The 17,093-nt window shown below is 36.3% G+C and overlaps 1 protein-coding gene across 9 annotated transcripts in view; it reads left to right on the top strand.

The window, feature by feature from the left end:
- The window catches only part of LOC128873947 (peripheral plasma membrane protein CASK), a 245,848-nt gene that overhangs the window by 35,798 nt on the left and 192,957 nt on the right, over positions 1-17,093 (top strand). For 7 of the 9 annotated variants that reach the window (XM_054118005.1, XM_054118006.1, XM_054118008.1 and 4 more), the window contains exons 6-11: positions 147-233; positions 5,228-5,403; positions 7,142-7,264; positions 9,164-9,353; positions 9,793-9,914; positions 11,919-12,098. In XM_054118005.1, coding sequence (XP_053973980.1) covers positions 147-233; positions 5,228-5,403; positions 7,142-7,264; positions 9,164-9,353; positions 9,793-9,914; positions 11,919-12,098 — 878 coding nt within the window. The remainder of the gene's footprint in view (positions 1-146; positions 234-5,227; positions 5,404-7,141; positions 7,265-9,163; positions 9,354-9,792; positions 9,915-11,918; positions 12,099-17,093) is intronic. The other 2 variants (XM_054118007.1, XM_054118012.1) reach the window with 1 other exon arrangement.

Here is a 17,093-nt window from a genome sequence, read left to right as displayed (position 1 = left end):
CGACACAAGCACAGGTCGGTCTTTCTCTACGAATAACGGCGACGACGATAAGGTTCCTTATCGTTGACGACGGCCAGATGCCGAGCACTGCCCGATATCACCCCCGATAACGATCCTATTCCTATTTGTCTGTGTTCTTTCGATAGGACCGACGTCCACGGGCTGCAATTTCCCTTTCGAGGACCTGACCGACGCCGAGGATTCGCTAGTGAGCGACACGGAAGACAATATCGGTACTCGTATGCCTGCCACACTCGCATAACAACGTGAACCTCGGGGGTAGACACGAGACGGGGCTTCGATTTACCCCATCGCGAACGTTATTGCCCCCTCGCGAATTACCTCGGTCGGGCGACACGCGGAAGAGTGACGTGCTCGATACGTCGCTGCTGAAAAAGACTACCATCGAATGGAGTTACTCGCATTGATGCTCTTCCGCATTGAGACTATACTATATGAAACTGGAGATATTTAAGGGTTCCTTTTATTGTAATGTATAGCAAAAACAAATATTTCACCTAAAAGTAATAAATAATTTAAAATAACCGAAATGGCCTTTTTCTAAGGACATAATGTAGATTCATAATATCATAGGCAAAAAAAAACCACTCCTTCGCTGTTTATATACTAATATATTATACGTATATATATACTGATATTTCTTTTTATAAGAACGCGACACTTCCACTTACAGAAATGTCTATGGCTTCTCTATTCTATCTATGTATCTCTGTGAAAAAATCGAACGAATAATATATTGCAAGTTATCCCGTTCCTGCAAGTAACCCCATTTGACTGTATCATTCTGGTTTTTTACGACCTTCGTCTCCGGAACTCGGCAGCGACATCCTATCGGCACGCACATCCTCGGGCTTTGTGACCATTGAGGTGTATCGATCGTACGTGTTGTTTTCGATGCAATGATACGCACAAGTCGTTCTACCCCCGTGTCGTTCGGTCATGTCAGCTTCAGACGAACACGTAGTGTCTGTGTAGACACTCCACTAGACCTACGTGCCGGTAGTTTGTTCCTATAAAATCGTTGTGCAGGCTCGCATAGTGACACGTACACGTTCTGTCGTCGAGCTAATATCCGAAGAATGAGACAGAGAGCCCCGTATTGTCTATTTTTTTTTGTTTTTGTTTTTTTGTTTTTTTTTTAATTTGGTTTGTCTCCCTCCTACGTCGTCGTTTCTTTCTTTTTGTAGCGAATGAATCGAGTATTGCTTCGTCACTGTAGGGATTCGACGACTGAAGGGTTCGTTACGTGTGTTATCTGTGTATTACAGACGAGATTCTTCGGTTTTAGGTGAATATTTTATGTCGGTTGTATCGAAACGTGTGGGCATAACCGGGACTGGGATTAAGGGATTAGCTTAAGATACCACAGGTTCAGGTTACGGATTTTAATAGTCACGTGAAGGGTATATGGCGCGAGTTTGGCCAATAGTAGGGTTAAATAATAATTTTTCATTGTTTATTCATATTATTTTTATTTAAAAGGAAAGCTTTATGTTCAAAGAAGAATAAAACAGCTTCAACTGATAAATCAAAGTTTAGCAAATGGAAGGTTGTATAAAAATGAAGTGATGCTAACAACGCGCAAGGATCCATGGGGACTGAGTGTTCCCATTACACGAGAAGTAAATGAACTATGCAAACGATAATATTACAGACTCAAAATCAACTAAGAGTTAGGAGAGTATCAAGTAGGCCAACTCGGTACAATAACCTATTTCTCTGCAATAAGGGGGAATAATTCCTCCTGGATCCTCGGGACCCAAGGGTACCGAATACAGGTTAAATGGTTACCAATTATTCCTTCCCATACTCTAAGTTGACGCTGGCATCATGCTTGTTCGTCCCAATAATGGGCATAGTGATCGTTCTATAGCCCGATTTTGTTTAATTGAACTGGTTAGGAAACATTATTGAATCTAGACTATTCTGGTTAGACAGTTCTATTAAACAACCATGTGCAGAATGACGTAAATGATGAGAAAGTCTTTGAGTCATTTGCATGTGGTATGGTTACAGCTATTCATTATGCAGTATTCTGCAAACAGTGTTCCAGATTCTACATTCTATGTGACGCTATGCCTAGAAAAGCTATCACTATTTTCATCGCTTTCGCAAGCTCAATTCTCTTCTGGTGTTATTCCCATACGTTTCGATACACCCTGAATCTGGATGCATCATACATACTTGAATAAAATCTATCGAATGTAAGTAAATAAATACTAATTTATCTAATATTTTGCGGATTTATTTATTTACACCATTTAGAAACGTGTAGATGGAAGTGTACGTAAGTCAAAATGCACTTTTTTAAATCAAAATAAGATGTACATTGTTGATACGATTGTAAAGGGAAAGTTTGTCAGTTCATTTGGAACTTTTCTTGTGCGTAAGAAACCCTTCACAAAATTTTACTTTTTTTTAATCAGTTTGCGTTCAGAAATTGCCCGATTGTGGGGCTTATTGGTGTCGTCATTGTTCGTAGCGGTAGACTAGCCTGTCTCTGTGTGTCCGCCTCTCTGTATGTATTTGTGTTTGTCTATCGTTTATTGTCTGTGACGGATCAGTCGTACATGACATCATCAGTATCTTCAGTCAATTTTCAAAACTACTTCGAACATACGAAAAACGCAAGTGTGACATGTACAAACACATACAAACAAATTCAGGTGTATTCATGAATCAATTAATTTCTAAACAGTAACTTTCTGTAACGAAGTAAACAGCTAGCTATCATTGAAGAATCTTCGAAATTATGAAAGTATAAACATGTTGTAGGTATCAAAAATGTTCTATTCGATAGAGAATAGTTAGATACAGAACAGGTGAATGCCTTTTAAAATTTATCCTTAAAAGAAATGAAATAAAATATTAGTAACTTCAGAGTAATTCATAACAAATGAATGCGATGATACATTTTTCGAGAATTTTTTTGTCCACAATTAGGTCGAGCAAATAAATGTATAAAATCATTCCGTACAAACATTATGGGGTTTATGTAGAAAACCAATATCTAAAATATAATAAAAACACTAAAATATAATAAAAATATTAAAGAATAATATATTGAAATTCCCTCAGTATATTAAGGTACACGAAATGTACATGAGCGATTTTAATATCATACACCATTAACTACTACAGAGCTTCATGAACTAATAATTTTGCAAACTTTCTGCTCTTCCATAATTATACGTTGCTCGCTAAAATTTAACGCAGCGGTAGTTTCCACTATATGACAGTTATTTATGCTACGTGGTGAGTGCTTCGTCAATTTTTTAACAGACATTAGGTGACGAAGGGGTTGTACAACTATATTTTGCACCTGCAAAAGTGAAAGAAGACAAATTTAATATTATCTACGTGCAAAACGAGTGATCGTGGTGGTACCTCGAAATGAAAAATTAATAAGAAAGCCGAGTGTATCGTGTAGACTGGATTACAAATATATGACCATATAAATAGTCACAGAAATTCATTAATTGACACTATTTTGCAATCTGTACTATGCATGTATGTTACACCTTGCACAATGTCTTTAGTCTCCTGCTGTTTTGGATATTATATGTATACCTTGAGGATATTTTCTTCACACTCGTTTCACATATTAATTTCAGTTTTCTTCACATTCTTAATGTTTATTCATATATTATAAGCTCGACCTTTCCTTCAATGTTTTTTTCATTTGTTATGCTTTATATTTCCTACTGTATGCGTATGATAATTTTGACCTACTTTTATGCATTTTTACATTACTTTTAATAGGTACCTGGACTGGGTCTTATTTCATTTCCAATGCTGTTTTCTATTTTCCATTCTTATTATAAACGGAGCATATTTTTCTCCTGCGTTTGCATTTGCTTTTTTGTTTACGCCGCTCTATACTAAAGGACTGATCAGAATATTTGATATGCATTATAAATGTGCAACCAGTTCTATGTTTCTAATTATATTCTTTACATGCATTGTGCATATTGTATACGTGGTGATTCGTTAGAAACAGAAGATCTGCTTGTGTTTTTTGTCGCGAAGAATGGGACAAAAATATTCGAGACGAGGATTGATTGATTTCTTGAGGTGGGTAGGTTCGAAATATAATTTCAAAAATCAAATCAAAGGAAAATCAAGTCATGCGCGTGGAGTTTGTTTAAAATAAATCCAAGAAACAATGATACATATATGTTTTACTGTTTAATTATTTAACGTTTCACAGTCACGATAATATATGACATTATTATTCTACTTAACATTATCAATGAGATATGACTATATTATAACATCTGTTTCTGGTAGATCACTCTGTATAAATAATATTATAATTCATAATATATGTATAATACTTTATATACTATCTAATTAATGTAATTAATACATAATACTATGATGACGTTATTATCATTTACCACATAAAAAAAAAAAACATAGGTAGTCAGTACAAGCATTTCTATTTCGAATGATAGATAATAAACTAATAAATATTATTCAAAATAACAATCCTCGTACTGGTTATCTGCATCTTCAATTTCAGTTTTTGTCTCACAAGCATTGGACGTAATTTTATTTCACCATAAAAATATTTTGCGCGTTTATGCCATTTTTGCTTTTAGCCTCGTTCACTCATTTCGTTCATCTTATTGTGCTTCATGTCCCGTTTCTTGCAACTCTGACTGGCCCCTTCCACGTTTATATACATATATAAATATTCGAATCATTAATGCGCAATAAATCCACGTATTATACGTACATATATTTATATTTATATTCAGTGCTCGTACAGTGTTGCTAGATGCGCCAATGCGTTCTTTTTTCACTGAATGTTCCATCCGTCTCGCATATATACATATCCACACATTCGATCGTTGGCATTGTACACATATATTCAGCTCGATCCAGTCGATCCACTTATCGTCTACGAGAATACTAACTTCATTTTTAATATGAAAAAAAAGGAGTTTTCAAATTAGAAAGAATTAAAATTCACTGAAACATGATACGGTCTCCGTTGCCGAGTCGTTGATAACACGAGCAGTTTGGAACTTCTCGTTCGTAACTCGCTGAACTGACGAAGCTTTCGAGCCCCGCGTTGAAAGTTTCGTCGAACGTGACGATCGACTGCGAACTCTCGAAGCAATCACTGACACCTCTGCTTCAACTTTGCTCGACGGGACGATTGTTTTACGCGCACCTGATGATGCTGTTGGTCGTCCAGGTCGCGTGGGATGTCCACACTTCATGGCACCGGAAGTGATCCAGCGCAGACAGTACGGGAAGCCTGGTGACGTCTGGGCAGCGGGTGTTATGCTTCATATACTGCTCACTGGCACGCTACCTTTCGTGGGTTCCCGAGATCGGCTGCGGGAAGCCATTTGCAGAGGACGAGTGCAGGTAGGAGTCTACGAGATTTGGCAGCCTTTCTTTATTAGAACGTTAACCCTTTCACAGTCCAGTTCGTCGTAGGACAAGATCTAACGTACGTTGTTCATGTCAGAATAGGTATGCATTGTGATTGTCGTGTTTAAAGCAATTATTACAGTGCACATCATGTAAACAAATGTACTTCGTTTATTTAATAGACTTTGGAAACAACGTGCTTCTGTATGGGTTATTATTTGATACATTTATCGAGCTTCAAGCTATGCCAGTACGAAAATGTTAGACATATTTTATGTAGATACTTTAATATATGAAAATTGAAAAATTTATTTCTGCTTTTACGCTATTTTTCTTTCTCTTAGCTCAAAGAGAACAAGCATACAATTTTGTATCGATTGCTTGTTAATATCATGTGAGTTTGTAAATTTTAATTATGAACGACCCAAAGCATAATTCATTATTGTTTAATGAACACTGTTAATCTATATCTTCTTCAATATAAAATATTAATCATATACAGGCATTTAAAAATATAATCGTAGAAGAGTTGATTCATGGTTTTATTATAATTTTATATTACATGCTTGTCAGTATTACGTGAATCCACGAATATTAATTTACATTCAAGCACGTTACCTACAACATCGAAAATTTAATCTTATAACCAATTCGGATGGGATTTATCGTTTGCATTCAAACATTAATATTTGTATTAATGATATATTAATAATAGCCACACTTTATTTTGATAAACGATCTAAAAATGACAGCTAGTAAATCGAGTAGCAGGGTAGGTAAAGTTGTATTGGTATTTTCATAACTCTTACAATGTCTAAACTGTAATATAAGTTTCAGACGCAACGATTTATGATACTATGTGTCGATACGGCAAGCTGCAATAACACAGCTCAGAGCTTAGATCTTTTATCGCCGAAATAATGTAGGTTTCATTCGTTTTGAGGATTAAAAAGCAATTCACGTCTTTCAAACTACTTTTCTTCATTTCATACCACTGTGAAAGAGTTGAGTAAACTTCACTAATTCGTGTCTGTATTAGATCTACTCGTGTATAGTGTTGGCTTGCTAACTGTTGCGGTTTCCGGCTCATTAGTTGCGCATACTCATCTCCACCATCTCGCCATTCCATTCCTACAGTTGCCTAGGAGCAGAGATAGCCTAAATTCTTGTCTATTATAAATATTTTATTTCACTCTTCTTAAATCTTCTTCTTCTCAATTAGATAGGTTTGTCAGCTAGATTTTTTTCATATATACTAAGACCGTAAATTCGGGAGAAGAGAATATCACATGTTTGTCAACTGTGACATTATCGTTAATACAGGGCTTTGTTTATTATAATGTATATATTTATTCTACCTAGGACAGAGACTGAACTTTCACATACAATAAACTTTATCGAATACATTCCACTCTTGAGGCACAGCAATAGCCTTCAAACACAACTTCCATTTTCGTTAATTAAATTGAGTATCATAAATTATATAATATATTATGAGAACTTTAAATTGACGAAAGAAGTCAAAATATAAGTTGACAAGTGTGTTAATTTCTTTTACAATATATGAACAAAATTTCGATTCGTCGTTTGGGTAGTAATTGTTACAGTACGCCAATTCTGCTCGAGTGATCCATAACGTAAAGCGCGGTTCGTTTTCTCTTACTACTCGAGCATATCTACTGGATATCCTTTTGTTTGCGGCGAGTAACGAGAAATTTCTTGAAATTTACAGATGGAAACGCCACTGTGGGATTGCATTAGCGAACCAGCAAAGGATCTCATACAGAGGATGCTCACGACAGACGTAAATCACAGGATCACCATACAAGAAGTCCTCAACCATAAATGGCTTAGAGTGAGTCACGTTTCGTTAAATGTCGTCCAGGACTGAATCCAACATTTATTTCCTCCATGGTTTCATAACGCTTTGCTATTAGAACCTGCGAAGAATGGATATCGGTACTTTTTAAATTTAATTTCAACTTCCAACTCATTCGTTGCGAGAGTTCAAAAGTTTCTTGGACCTGGTTAAATAAAACACCGAGTTCCGATTGAAGCATTCGAATTGAGAGATACCTCTAGCTCTTATACGATGTTTCATTTGAAGAACAATTCGAACGCAATAAAAGTTTTCCAACGAAATCAAAAGGATCAATAAATTTCGAAATTTTAGAAACCACGCTACAATTTCAACATCGAGGTACTAAAATGTAGATTCTCAAAGTGGGACTAATAAAAAACTGAAATTTATTCGAATAATATTTATGTCATTCTGCTATGCCACACGTGCGACAGAAATGAATGAAAGTATAACGAGACGAGATTTAAGGCAAAGATAATTCGCGCTGCAACTAGTACGTTTAGCATCTCCGTACGTTCGAGCCGATCATGCTAGCAACTTCTATTTAGCAGATGCCACAGGCGTATCTGCTTCTTTTTATATCGTATCAGGCTTTCGATAAACGGCCTCATTTTCTGTTATTATATCCGGCGAATGTGCGTGCGCATGTGCGGGGCATATGGTGCAATAAAGTGAGAATATACCTATGTGATACGACGGTTAGCCAGTGACCTAAGGTAGTGAAGCTTGGAATCACCCCATGTATCGATGCAATACACGTGCAACTGGGCTATCGATCGCTATAGCAGGGGCAAAGTTCCATCGGTTAATGAAAATAACTGTAGCCGTGTATATTTTTCCTCTGCGCTAGTTACAGTTTTTTGAACGCGGCTGCACGTTCTCTGTACCCCCTAAGAACTTCATAGAAACTCGCATAATGGCCGTTTCTTTTCCATTCAGAAGAAATTGTCTGGCACTGGCTCTCCATAACAGATCCGTTTTTAATGATCTCTTCCGACGACGGACGTACTCTATGCGCCCGATAAAATATCACGATCTCCATTTTCCTGCGAATTTTGATCAATGAGTACCGTTGGTTCATCGGAGGGAAAAATATAAATCAAAAGTCAAGAGGTATTAACGTTCTTCGAATCGGCGAACGGAAAAATTTCGCAGATATTTCTTTCGTGAAATATCTGTACGCAATGTGTGTAGGGTATTGTTCGAGTAACGAGATGCTTATATGATTTATTGCGTAACTGATACGTTTTTAATGATTGTTTTTGACGAGTGTATGTATTCTGTGTTTATAATCTCTGATTTGCCCGTGGAAAATTTTGCAATTCTGAACTCTTGGTTTCAGTCACCTTCTGGCTAAAGTACGAATTATATATAATTATAAAAATACCATATTATTAATGGAGTAAATCTGTTAAATAAGATTTACAGATTTCAAATATTGAAATCAGGAATAAATAATCATTAATACTCCATGTTTTCCTTTATTTTATTTTGGAGATCTCTTTAAACTAGAAAATTTATTTTAGCCGCCCAACATATTAGGGTAGTAGCATTTTCATACCTTTACTGATATTGTATTTCCTTGTGCAGTTATAGTATAATTTACGCTTGAATCTAAAGCTGACAGTAGTCGAAACTTGTAACAAACATTGGACTCTGAAAAATTAATTCGGTTCTATTAATCTGCAAGCTTCCAACAGTGAATATTACCGATAAACATAAGAATTTGTTTGATTCAGAAAACGAACACGAAATTATGAAGAATTTCTGTATTATGGCTTAATTTGAATATTGATTTATTGCATAGCAGCTTGAGAAGAATTCCATATCATAGCTCGTAGCGTCGTTGGATGCGGATGCGTGCCTGCTAAACAAGTTCTGTTGCACTTGCAGGATCGTGACAAGGGCGTGGCGCGAATACACTTAAGCGAAACTATAGAGGAGCTCAAGAAATTCAATGCCAGACGAAAATTGAAGGAAGCCGTGAAAGCGTCGGTTTCGTCGCAGAAGTGGCACGTCGGGTATTCGGAAGTAAATGGCGACAGTTTTTTGGACTCTGGAGACGAGGAAATCATGACCACAGGTAAGAATAAAGTTTAAATCACTTGTCTCGTAGTAGATGGGAAAAGTTTAGGAAGCGTGGAGTTGACAGAATGGGCGTCTGATAGCAAACAGTTTATCGCGGTGAAAATGCGAATAAACCGAATTTAAATGTTCTTAAAGAAGCTTAATGCATCGCTCATGACTTCATAAAACTCTGTAGGTATTGTTATGAGACTGAAAATTACTTTGCTTGCGGCATGCAAATTATCTTTTTGTTTAATATTGTTTCAGTCGATGTATTCTACAAGTCAGTTTATATCTAACAATTTTTAAAGTACATTATTGAATGTAAGACCTCAAGTTGTACATTAGAGAAAGTGTTTTATAGTGGAAAACGTTCATTATCGAAATTTTGTTTAAAAAGATTATTAGGTTCAGTGTATCTATGGTTATTACATGAATGTAAAATTATTTTCTAGGTGCTGTAGCTGACATTTTGGACTCTTTGGACGACATCGAGGTACTTCAAGAGAGTGGAAGACTGACGCGTAGTGAAATACTGAATGCGGTTGATGATTATCGCCTTCGAGCGACTTTAGAGGTACGAGCATTTTGAGAGTCGTCAGTGACTTCTTCTCAAGCTCTTCATAACGACTTTCTATTAAATATACATATATTAGGCATGGTAAGCAGTATACGAAATGCATCTTCTAAATGTGCTCCCATCTTCTGCAATTCTCATTTTCGTCGATATATTCGAAGTGTTTTATTTTGTTTAAAAGTAACACGCGTGACAAATTAAATAAGTTCCCTAGATTTATTTAGACGACCTTCTATAGTCTTTTAAAAATGATCAGACGACTAACTATACGTTTCATCTGAAGCCACAGGGATCTTATTAAACTTGATGAACTACAGATTCTTCTATTCAGTATTTCCGTTTCTAGTGATATTCAATTACACGAATGAAGATTCTCAAGCCTTATGACTTCAACTACATTAAGTAGTTTCGTAAAATTTAAATCATATCCTCCTTCTCCGGAAGTCAAAGCTACCCTCACCGAAGACACGTCGATAACATACCGACGCAACATCAAATTCCACGTTAGCTACTAACGTTAGCTACTGACTTTCGAAAATTCCAAATTACCCAAAATTCATAATCCGTAAGTCCTCGCATTATGCACTGAAATATAATCATTAGAAATATAAATTTTTCTTATTAAAATCACTTTGACTTTCCGTTTTCCATCAAGATTGACTGACTGGCGGTCGATGCAATGGCCTCGGTTAAAGAGGGCGCCATCGGTGGTTTCCGCTACCCTCTCGAGGTCGTTTTTCTTTCCGCCGTTCAGATCTCACCCCTTCCGTCTTTCATTATGTTTATATCCCGTGGGAAGAGGTGCGCTCTCATTTTTCCGAGGAAAAGGGCGCAAGCGCTCGCCCATCGCCTACCAAGATGGCTGACGCGATGTTGTCGTAAACAAAATGCCAGGGAAGATCGCGGGGTCGCCGAATCGCGTCTTTGAATGGATAGATGTGTCACGTGCATCCTCTTTGTGTTTGCTAAAGGGCCACGTGGGCTAACCCACGCTGTTAGACATATGGCAGACAGGTTATGGCGTAATCTGCCTTGAACGGAGATGCGCCTCTGCCAATTGATATTCTTCGGCGAGGCCGAACTGGCCGGTGACCTCCTTGAAATTGCAGGTCTCCTGGTAAGTAAATCGGCCACGTGCGGAACCAAGGACCCCTGCTATTGGGTTTCCTTCCCATTTGTACCAAATACAATAGTACACCCATAAACTAAGCACTCAATAAATAAATGAAATTGAAATGGGTTTCCTTCTGTTGCCAGCGATGTACTGAAGAGATGCAGATCTCTTGCAGAGCTCACATCTCCCATGGATCTAATTATGATAGATAGTCAAACTTGATACTTGTTGAAAAATAATATTACAGGCATTTAGGAATTAGATAACTTTGTCCAGGGCTTTGAAGATTGGGGTAATATGACCCAAACCGGTTCCTATAGGTAGTTGGTTTTTTTTTTTAAATGTCTGCGTATATAAGATCAAGGAGCATAAGTTGTGAACCTCTGCTGCACACTGACAGAGCTTGGCTAGACACCATTTTAAATACAAACTAGCTGTGCTTGTGTTGTGTTCTTGTGCCACACACGAATCACAGTGACATGATGAGACATCTGAGGGGTTAGCGACGAACTAACGCGTTTTATGAATACGATGCATGGCTGGTCGGTTCGGTAATTGAGTTAGCAGAAAATGGGAAAATATAAATTTCGTTTTATTTCGAATTCTTTCGAACACCTTTCGAGTGTTTCTGTGCCTTATTACGTATTAATTTTATGTGTTTTAGAAACTATGCGTCTATTCTACCTTGTATAGATTATCTCATTCTATGTCTAACGTATCTTTTATTTATTACCTATTGAAACTGTATTTCAGAATATAAATTAATTAATCGAGTGTTTAAAAAAAAGAATGTACAGAGAGTTTAAGAGTGTATAAGCTAAGGGTGTTGATTTTTAAGTACTTTTTTTGGTTACAGAATTGCGATAAAAAGATTAATGATTTTTTTTCAGCTGTACGATAGGATTTCGACCCGGGTTTCAACGCCATGCCGGGCGCCGCAGACAGACGCAGTTCAACGTGCGCGAGAAGTGGAAGAACTTCTTCGGGAGATCGAGCATTCGGCAATAAGAAACATTGATAGGGCCGATCTTCGGGAGCTCCACGAACTTCTGATTCAGCCGCACATGAGGGTGAGTCTGTGAACAATATCAGTTCGTCGTGTTTGGGTCACAAATAACCTTTGCTTTACATCCTAATGAAGACATGAACTTTCTTGGCTATAGTAACTCAAGTAGGTGGTGAAACTTTGGGGTAGTTTTTCTTCTGAAGTTTGAGTTGCTCCCGCTATAAAAGGAAACGTGTCCTTCATTTCGATTATTTTACAGTCTTCAAAGTTTCATCCAAATTGGAGGGATTATTAACACATTACAGTTTTTAAAACATCGTAGTTAAAATGTGACAGAAGTTATTTATGACTCAACCTAAACATTATTAACAGCTTAAACCGATTTATTATTACGTAACTGTAATTAACATAGTTTTTAGCGAAATGACCAATAGTAGTAAATTTAAAATTCAAAAATCTGGTTTTTAATATATGGGGGAGAAATGGGAAAAGACGATTTTAAATTGTAGCGCTTCTTAAAGACTAATTTATGATTCATTTTTTTCTTGATTATAACAATTCCTGACAATCGCACAGAAGTTCTCAAAATAATTGATCGAATACAACACTTGTACAATTTAATAATTTGTTGTTGAACTTCATCAAATAAAACGACGCACTACTTAAATCATTTATAGATTCAGGAAGCAGATAGGAATGAACATTTATAGAATTTTTATAGAAAAATAAGAGTCAGTACTTAGCCCAACGAAGTGTTATGGCAATCCAATACGAGGTAACGGAAATATAGTAACCTTTTTGGAGAAGCGGTACTTATAAATATCCACTGCTGGTGCTTTTACCTTATTTATCCTACTCTTAAGTTGCCTGGGATTAAACCTGAAATGAAACCTGAAGCGTCAAGGCGGTAAAACGGTCCCCAGTTTATTTCTACGTCAGAGAAGGTGTCACGAATGTATCGAACGAATGCTAACCATTGCAAAATGGTATTCTTCCTATAAACTCTAATTTTCGAAAGGGATACACTATCCTACAACAGTCTGAAAACGTCGAAAAAACAACCCTAAGTTACTTCTACTCTATTCTACAAATGAAACTTGACACTGCAAAATGTTAAACTTGTTTTCAATTGTTTTCAACGAGTTCCTAATTCCTCAGCGTATGAAACGTATCAAACCATTCCTTCCTGCTAACTCTCGTTTTCAGTAGGGATAACACTCCGATAAGTCTGCGGCGTGCCACGCAATTGCATTGATCTTTCTTTTCGTCGTGGTTGGTGGTAGTATATTTACCGCGGTGTTTGACATTGCCCGCGATACACCGTAAATAGGGTGCAGAAATGTAGGTCGATCGTTAAAATTCTCATTTAAAAATTCCGTAGCTGTAGCGAGAGGAACACGTAAAGAGGGGAACAGACCGTTCGAAAGAGCAGGAGGATCGACTCGGTGGGAGGAGGAAAAAAAAGAGCTGGCAAAGGTAGACGAAAAGAGCTGGAGAGCGATGTTACCGTGAAAAGAACGAGTTCTGATAGCCGAATGGATCTATGATCCCACCGCGAACCGAATTAATTTCTCCTTTCACTCCGTATGCTAGACGTTCATTGTCCTAAGTCTGTTGTTCGCGAAATCACGTTGTCCGATTTTCGTCCACTTGAACGCTGATGAAACGTGTAATCAGTCCAAGGATTTTCGGATTTCATCCCTCCTGATTCGGTGGACATCGATGCGGTGTCCTACTTTAATTACACATGAGGATAACACAAGACGGTGAACGAAAATAGAAAAGATTGAACCACCGAGAATATTGCCACTATTGCATTCTTCATTCGATTCCATGCAGTGGTTTCATTTTAGTAAAGAACCCGTCTGGCACTTTATATAGAGTATAAATTGGTATCCGCTTTTTCTTGCCTTGGCTGCGGTTATTGTTCTTTTATGAGGGTACACGTCAAACTTCCAGAATTTTTTCAAGATTTAAATACGTATTTTAATTCAAATGAAAGAAAATACATTTTGTTGTTAAGATACGTGTTCTTTTTTTTATATTTTGAGATGTCGATGAAGTTTTTTTTTTCTCAAAGAGAAGGATAATGCTCCTTTCATATAATCCCGAAATTTAATTTTGTGGAACGTGGTAAATTTTCTAATTTGTTTACGTTTCATCTTATGTATTTCCTCATCGATCTGTTATATTCGGGATGAAGTAATAACAACTGCCTCACGTGGAAATACATAATATCAAATTGAATTCAATGTGTTGATTCGCATTGTTTGAAATTGAATTCTGTAAAATGCAGCTGGAATTTTCAATGTATTTTATAATATGGATACGCGTGTCCATATTATATGGACGCTCTTTTCGTCAAATATGTATATACATATTTGAAATCCTGTTGCGCACTAACCAATTGTTTTTTGGTTTAAAAATTAAATGGGAACAAAGTAGTAACCATTTTGTGAATATATTAATGGGACGTAAAATGTTTTGCGATTGAAAATGTTTAGGAAACGGAATTTAATAACAGAAATAATAATTTAGTTCTTCAGAGTTGATGTTACTTCTTCTTGAATATGAATATGAATAATACATAATGCTGTTCTTATATTTTAATAACGCACAGTATTTTCATTGTTTAATTTTAATTTGTAATTGGCGAAAATTCAATTTTCTCTTACTGATTTAATTTTATTATTCATTATCTTATTTCTCTTATGAAAATTAATTAAAACTGATACAATATGTTGTTTCCAAGGATATCTAGCTGAATTATTTTAATTAAATTTCCATTCAGTTACTAAAAAGGTAAAGTGATATAATGAATTCATTTATCTGCTTTTACTGAATTTAAGAATTTAAAAAGTAGCACATATACCGTTTACACATTACTAAATATTTATAATTTCCCAAATGTTTGAGTTTGATGTATAAACTCCTGTGTAAGATGTACGTAGGCGCTCCAAAGACATACACACGCAGCGTCTCAGAAGTACACATCAAATATTAACCTAATCGTGCGTCCTCATTACGTTCAATGCTGATTGAATCCCGGCAACGATCACAGGTCGCGAAACGACCATAAGTAACCTCGCTTAATGTCTTATCGTCAAATGGTACTCGAATATAGGGAGGTATCAGCTTACTGGCTTGCGTTCGCTCTGAAAATGATATTTCAAAGGAACGTGTTTGTCAACTGTTCTCTAACTGTTGCGTTAGAAGTGTTCCAAATGCTCGACTGTGTTTACAATCGATCAATCGCATCGAAGACCTTTCAGAGCAGAATAGCGAAGGAGTTCCGTAAGAACGTAACCCATTCCCCGCTGCTTGTTTATTGGAAAACAGAGTGGTTCGCGAACTCGTCGCGAATATTTCATCGGGTATACACGAAACGTTCGTGTCGTGTGTTACTTTCGTGTGGATTCGCTTCAGAAATGCAAACAAGGGCTGTGATTAACCACACTTTGTCGCAAAAGTCTATATAACAGCATAAAATATATAAAAATCGTTTGAAATTGTCACGAAATCCACGCACGTTTGTAAATACACATTGCAGTGTTTCATTTTTTTGAATTAGGTGGGTTAGAAAGTTTTTCACCTCTTGGTTTGCTTTTTATATATGGTGGGATATAGTTTAACTGGCCTCAAAGGTGAGATTAGTCATAGTCGTACACTTTCATATTTTATTTAAAGCTTTTCATTTAGTTGGCTATGCTATACATCACAGTTAAACAATAAATAAGTAAAAATCTAAAAAAATTGCACATACACCATTTACATATTATTAAATGTTCATAATTTTGCGAACGTTGATTTTTATACCTCACCTTCACAAGTCGAAACACATTATTTCTTGTATTTTACTTTTTAATACAGAAATATGTACCTCACGAGAACCTAAACATAACAATTAAATTAGAATTATTCTTACTTAATTTTCTACATAAATAGAATTTTACTAAATTCAAGCTGTCTTATACGTATTATATGCATGTGTATCTTCTTAAAGTGTATGGATTATTTATAATTTCCTATATAAATGCAATTTCATTAAATTCGAGAAAACGTATTAGCTGTAACAAATGAGTATCTTCCTAAAAGGTGTGAATTATATAGATTTTTCAATTAATGTTCGCATACTTCGTACCCGTATGTGGACGTTTGTGACCAATTGTGTCTTGACATTGGTTGTTTTATGTTTCATTACGTGTTAGCCATCAGCGGCCACGTTCCAAGCGTGACAACGATGCGGTTTATTACCGCTCTACAGCTTAATGGTTAAGCAAATACGTCCAACCACGGTAATTGCATAATTAAGACTGCGCAGAATAAGTTCCTGCGCCGTGCGACATAATGCCGCTGTGGTCGCGTTTGGTTTCTAAACGTACTTATGCTGGTTATTCGCTACTCTCGAAATCATAGTTGTTGGAATTGCTAATTGAGTAGGCTGTGGGTATTGTTATATACCTGATTGCTGTCAGATTCATAACTAGGGTAGTATGGAAACAGAATTATTGTTAGAGACCAGAATTATTTTTAGAGATTTCAATGCTACTTTGATTTCCCGTGCCAATGAGAATTAGAAAATCCTGTTTTATTATGCAACCTTGGACTTTGTTAATAAAGTCTACTACAATATTTTCTAGACAAAACTATAATTATTTTATTTCTATCAATAAATGGGTAAACTTAGTTAACCCATCAATGATCCACAAATTTGTGTTAAATATTTTATTTTTACGTAATTCGACCGTATAGGGAATGAAGTTCAAAGTGCCATGTGTCACGAATGTATCGTCTCCTTGAAAGAAACTCTGAGTCCTTTGTCCAATTACGTTGCGCAGGTTTGCTCTTGGCAACAAATAACTTCTCCCAATATGCTTCTCTTACTCTACCGGGTGTCTCATTTAACTCTTCAAATACCTCTAATACTAAGTGCTTTTGGTGAACCCTAATTTGATGTAATTATTTTCGTAAGTGGATGTATGAAACTCAACTTCTTTATTTTAAATCGAAGTTCTTTATGACGAGATAAAAGTTTCAAGGGATATGCATATATATATAT

Source organism: Hylaeus volcanicus, chromosome 3, assembly GCF_026283585.1.
Source record: "Hylaeus volcanicus isolate JK05 chromosome 3, UHH_iyHylVolc1.0_haploid, whole genome shotgun sequence".
NCBI lineage: Eukaryota > Metazoa > Arthropoda > Insecta > Hymenoptera > Colletidae > Hylaeus > Hylaeus volcanicus.
Note: the sequence above shows the minus strand (reverse complement) of the source record. Positions and strands in the feature narration are given on the sequence as shown.